This window comes from Cebus imitator, unplaced genomic scaffold (genome assembly GCF_001604975.1).
Source record: "Cebus imitator isolate Cc_AM_T3 unplaced genomic scaffold, Cebus_imitator-1.0 Scaffold46, whole genome shotgun sequence".
In the NCBI taxonomy this organism is placed as follows: Eukaryota; Metazoa; Chordata; class Mammalia; order Primates; family Cebidae; genus Cebus; species Cebus imitator.
In genome coordinates this window covers 187,242-193,241 of record NW_016107361.1, presented here as the reverse complement: position 1 = coordinate 193,241, position 6,000 = coordinate 187,242, and the positions used below count along the sequence as shown (strand labels likewise).

At 32.5% G+C, this 6,000-nt stretch overlaps 1 protein-coding gene across 2 annotated transcripts in view; it reads left to right on the top strand.

Annotated features, from left to right (window-relative positions):
* Window positions 1-6,000, top strand: part of YTHDC2 (YTH domain containing 2) — a 78,707-nt gene that overhangs the window by 36,958 nt on the left and 35,749 nt on the right. For both annotated transcript variants that reach the window (XM_017527171.1, XM_037737972.1), the window contains 5 exons: window positions 732-910; window positions 1,139-1,235; window positions 1,316-1,403; window positions 1,491-1,571; window positions 3,676-3,758. In XM_017527171.1, the coding sequence (XP_017382660.1) occupies window positions 732-910; window positions 1,139-1,235; window positions 1,316-1,403; window positions 1,491-1,571; window positions 3,676-3,758 (528 nt within the window). The remainder of the gene's footprint in view (window positions 1-731; window positions 911-1,138; window positions 1,236-1,315; window positions 1,404-1,490; window positions 1,572-3,675; window positions 3,759-6,000) is intronic.

Below are 6,000 nucleotides of genomic sequence, written 5' to 3'. Positions count from 1 at the left end.
CTGAGTAGCTGGGATTACAGGCACGCACCACCATGCCCAGCTAATGTTTTGTACTTTTAGTAGAGACGGGGTTTCACCATGTTGACCAGGATGGTCTCGATCCCTTGACCTCGTGATCCACCCGCCTTGGCCTCCCAAAGTGCTGGGATTACAGGCTTGAGCCACTGCGCCCGGCCTTGTGTACAAATTTTTATGTGGATATATATTTTTCATTTCTCTTATATATACACCTAGGAGTGGAATTGCTGGGGCATATGGTACCTCTATGTTTAACCTTTTGAAGAACTACCACATTGTTTTCCAAAGCGGCTTTACCATTTTACATTTCCACCAGCAGTGCATGAGGGTTTCGATTTCTCTGCACCCTCTTCAACACTTGTTATTGTCTGTCTTTTTGATTGTAGTCATCCAAGTGGGTGTGAAGTGGTATTTCATTGTGGTTTTGATTTGCATTTCCTTGACAACTTAATGATGTTAAACATCTCTTCATGTGCTTATAGGCCATTTGTATATTTACTTTGGAGAAATGTTTCCAGATTGTGTTTTTCTAAAAGCATTCATTGCCAAATTTCACTTTGAATATTGTGCTTGAAATCAAAACATGAATCATATAATGGCTAGGACATTAAGTGTCACTTACCTTCCTTAGGGGATATTGGAAATTTGAAGGACATAAGGGTTACTCTTTTTAATGGAAATTGACTTGGTTTTTTTTTTTTTTTTTTTTTCAGTGCTTCACTGGAATTTGGAAATCTAGATGAAAGTTCTCTGGTTCAAACAAATGGAAGTGATCTCAGTGCTGAAGACAGAGAGCTCCTGAAAGCTTATCATCATAGTTTTGATGATGAAAAAGTAGACTTGGATTTGATCATGCATCTTCTATACAATATCTGCCATAGTTGTGATGCTGGTAAATAAGTGTTGTCTAAAAGAACTGGAGCAAAATATATACTTTAAGAATTAACATTTTAAGTGTATAAATTTTTATATAATTGCACTGATAATAACAAGCAAATAATCTTGTGTCATCTCATGATAGTTTACCAGTACTTGAAAATGTGGTAAGATTTTTAGTATTCTGTTGATTGCCTCTGATTTCAAAGTAAGATTTAATATTAAAAAGTCATTCTTCCTCAAGGTGCAGTATTAATTTTTCTCCCTGGATATGATGAAATTGTTGGACTGAGAGATCGCATCCTGTTTGATGACAAGCGGTTTGCTGACAATACACATAGGTAAGGGCTAAAGCCTTATATCTGTTCCTTAAAATAACATACAGGTCCTGTAGTGTCTTTTCTCTTTCAATCGTCAACAGATATCAAGTCTTTATGCTTCATTCAAATATGCAAACATCCGATCAAAAGAAAGTGTTAAAAAACCCACCTGCGGGTGTTCGAAAAATAGTAAGCTTCATAAAATCTTCTTTTTAAAATTTTTATTAGTTATTTGCTGTGTTTTTGTATTAACTATAAAGTAATATCTTGTTGCAGATCCTTTCCACCAATATTGCTGAAACCAGCATCACAGTCAATGATGTTGTCTTTGTTATTGATTCTGGTAAGGTGAAAGAGGTATGTATGGGTAAGTTGTAGTTTTACTTAAATGAAGAAGATTAAGTTCTATCTCAACAGATGCTTTTATTTAGTTAGTTACTTTTCTTTTAATTTTGCCTCTACTCAAGATAGCTTGGACCAGCACGTGCTTTTATAAGCAGAATTTAAGAAAAATGTCTGGTAGATAAATTTAACATACTAAATATTGATTTTACTAAATATTCTGCCTTAAATAATTCAGTATATAGAATCAATTTTTGTTATTTTAACAAAATATACAAAAATTTAGCTCTGCTCTCCAAATACTAGGAAGAAAGTAAAGGGTTTGGTTAGTTATAGTGAAAATGTTGTCACACAGTATGGGAATTTGATTACATACTTTTTATGTTTTCTTCCTACGTATGGACATGGATTATGTCCTTGTTCACTGTTATATCTTTAGTGCTTCACGTATAGCAAGTGTTCAAAAGATACTCAGTTCAAGAGAACCATGCTGAAAGGAAGCAAATAAATAGATAAACTATGGAGTAGGCAGCAGCTAAGTTGGACTTAACACTTGCTTTTGTTAAAAAAAAAGCTTTGTTGGAACTCAATTCCGTCTACTTTTACCTTTTGTCTATGACTGCTGCTTTCACACTGCAAGGCAGATTGGAGTATTTGTAACAGAGACCCTCTCAAAGCCTAAAATATTTACTATTCAGCCCTTTTCAAAAACAATTTACCAACCCTTGATATTAAAAAAAAGGCATTTATTTCCTTTTAGTACTGGAATGTCCAGCAATTGTCCATGTCCCTAACTTTGGTAGATAACATTTGCTGAATAAATGAAAGTGATAAAGGTAGTTGATTTTTCAAGGGAAGAGATACTATTCATATGTGGGAAGCAAATTATGTCTATTTAGTGGATATAAATGATCATTTTTAATATGAAAAAATTGCCATGTTTTCAATGTAATTTTAAGGAATATTTTACAGAAAATAAAATGTTATTATAAAAATTGGCCATATTCATCATAATTGAATATTCTAAAGGTGGGATAAATTTTATTTTTACATAATAGGACATTAATGAACGTTATCACTAAAAATCTGAATGGTGAGAGAATGAAAATTCAGATTTTATTGCCTTTAAATTACCTAAAGTGGATAAAGTGGGTTTTGAATACGTTAGAAAATTCCTTTAGGTGTTATTTATTTATTAAGTAACTGAAATTTAAACATGGGTAGTGTCAAAAGTTATTTAACATACAAAATTGACAAATGTAATGTTATATTAAAAACTAAGAAGCTTGTTTTCTAATTCTATAAACTATTATGAAAACATTTTTATTTGCTCTATGTAGTTGTTTCATGAAAGGGAAAGTGTAAGTACCAAGTGACTGAAATATGTGTTCTAGTTAGGCTTGTATTTTTAAAAAATATTTCTCTACAATAAATTTTCACTATAGGTTATTTGAAGTATGTGGGTAGTAATGGTTCTTTTTTACTTTCTTCAATGTAACATTCAGGAAAGGCTAACTTTGTTAGTAGTAACATTCAGGAAAGGCTAACTTTGTTAGTAGCTCAGCAGGAGGTAAAGTGGAAATGGTTAAAAATACTTCTTTTTGGGATATTATTGATTGTTATTCTTACTCTGCAAGGTTAGGTCCCTGAAAATTATTTCAGAAAATGTCTTTCCCTGATCATTCTTATTCTCCACAATAATGCAAATCTGGTAGCAAAACAACATCAAGGGAATAGATCAGTTCTCTCCAATCTTGATGTCTTGTGAGAACTGGCTGCCATTATTCAACTGTGGCAGAGAGCAACAGATAGCTCAACAGAGCACATAATAGGGAAGTTTTACACAGCTCTTCTGAGTTTAGTTTTTAAATCCTTTTTTCTTAGTATGTTTGTAATCAGAAAATCAGGGTTTATTAAAAATCAGTATTGATGTGTTAATTTTATCAAGAGAGGATTTTGAATTAAACTTGGCATTATTTATTTTAATTATTTGTGTTAATTATTTTATCAAGAGAGGACTTTGAATTAAACTTGGCATGTTAAAATATGTTAACATTTCTTGCTATTTCATTTTAATTGCCTTTTATATTATAACATAAAGATGGTTTAAATATTACAGAAATCCTTTGATGCTCTGAATTTTGTTACAATGTTAAAAATGGTATGGATTTCCAAAGCTAGTGCAGTACAGCGGAAAGGCAGGTAATGTATATTTAATGTATATTCATTAAATTGCCTGTAAAATACAAACATTTTCATATGCATTACATATTTATCATTTATTCCACTTTTGATAAAATAATAGTTTTCATCTTAAAATTTTTATATTATTTTTGCAAAGCAAGCCATTTTAATACTTCTTTAAAAGTTGAATTTAGGTTATGTTAAAATAAAAACTTTTGCCTAGTTAAATGTACATTCAGATGTAAGAAGCTTAAAAAACAAAACCAAAAATTGTAAACATATGCAATATAGGACAAAGAGCTAACTTCCTTATTATATAAAAAGGCTCTTTGAAATCAAGTAAAGACAATAATCCAGTTCAAATTGATAAAGCGCACAAATAGCAGTTTACCAAAATGAAAAATATGTATGTCCTACTAATACGTTGACCTCACATATATTACCTAATATGTATCAAAAATAATGCAAAGTAATGAGCTACTATTTTTTTTTTTTACTTTCAGATGGGCATTGATGAAAATGTTTAACAGTATGTACAACGTAGTGGAAAAACATGGGCCAATAGACTTTCGTATTTTTCTGATGGTAGTGTAGATTTGTGTGACTGCTCCAGAGTGTAATTTGAAACTATTTATCCAAATCTACTCTTTCACCATAGATTCCACTTCTCATAATTTATCCAGAGTTTGCTTGCACATGTGTGAAAAAGTGTATGATTAAGACTGTTCTTTGAAGCATTGTTTATAATAATGAAAAGTCTGGGAACACTATGGTGTCCATCAATCATGAAGTGATTAAATAAATGATAGCCACACAGTGGCTTTCTAGGTGGCTGTTAAAAGGAAAATTGTAGATCTCTGTGTTCTTATGTGGAATGAGTTTTCCGGATACATTGTTAACTGAAAAAGGTAGGGTTTAGAACATGCATCTAGTAGTCTTTTGGGTAAGAAAAATATATGTATGTTTGTATATGTATTTAGACACAAATGCATTGAGAAGTCTGTGAGAAACATTAAAAAACAATGAATGATTATTGACTCTGAGAAGGAGGATTTGTGGGGTTCTTAGAGTAAGGAGATTTTTTTTTTTTTGTAATTTGGTTATTTTACTATGTATTTGTGTCACTTTTTAATTTTCAAAAGATAAGACTAAAAAGTGTCATTTTCAGTAATTATCTTGCAAATTTATTTTGTATTTTATTATAATTAGCAAGAAAACATGAAATGCTGACTTTAAAAGAATGCCTCACATCCTGAAGACTCATATGCATTATTTCTTTACCTTGTAACTTCATGGAATGCCCATGAGGGCTTTGTTGTTGTTACATTTGTTGTTTTCTTATGACCAATAGTGGCTTGATACATTAAGCTGGACTTACACGCTATTAATAATATATTATTGGAGGTAAGGCTGGATGTGGTGGCTCAAGCTTATAATCCCAGCACTTTGGAAGGCTGAGATGGAAGGATTGCTTGAGTCCAAGAATGCGACACTCGTCTGGGCAACATAGCGAGACCTTGTCTCTACAAAATATTTAAAAATCAGCTAGGTGTGGTGGCATAGGCCTGTGGGCCTAGCTACTTGGGAGTCTGAGGTGGGAGGATCATTTGAGCCTAGGAGGTCGAGGCTATAGCTGCAGTGAGCTGTGATCATACCACTCCACTCCAGCCCTGGCGACAGAGCCAGACCCTGTCTCAAAAATAAATAACAAATAATATATTTTTGGAGATAAAGGCCAGAAATTATAGATATTTTCATTGCCATATTTCAACAAATGTTTATCAAAAGCCTTCCCTGTGCACATGTTATGAATACAGTGATAAATAAACCATAGTCTAATAGGTAAAGCTGAACAAATGTTGCAGTCCATATGGGAGTCCATTAAGTTAAACAATTTTAATACAGTATTATCAGTGCTACAACTGGATGTTTCCAGAGTTGTTAAGACTGAATCTGAGACAATCACGAATAAAGGAGAAGTTGTGGAAAGGCATTTCTAAAAGGCAGAGGGAAAAAGCATAACCAAGTTTGCTTATTTGCCTAAAGGCAACAGTGAACAGGAAGGTTGTTTAGGTGGAATTTAGAGTATAGTGAAAAATGAGCTTAAAATTGGAGACAGGTTCTTAAGGACCATTTTTAGTTTTCTCTTTTTAAAAAATAAATAAATAAACAATGGGATGACATGATTAGAGTATCCTTTCAGTTCTCTGAAGAATGGATTGGCAGAGACAAAAATAATGGTAGGAGGACCCAGTTGGAG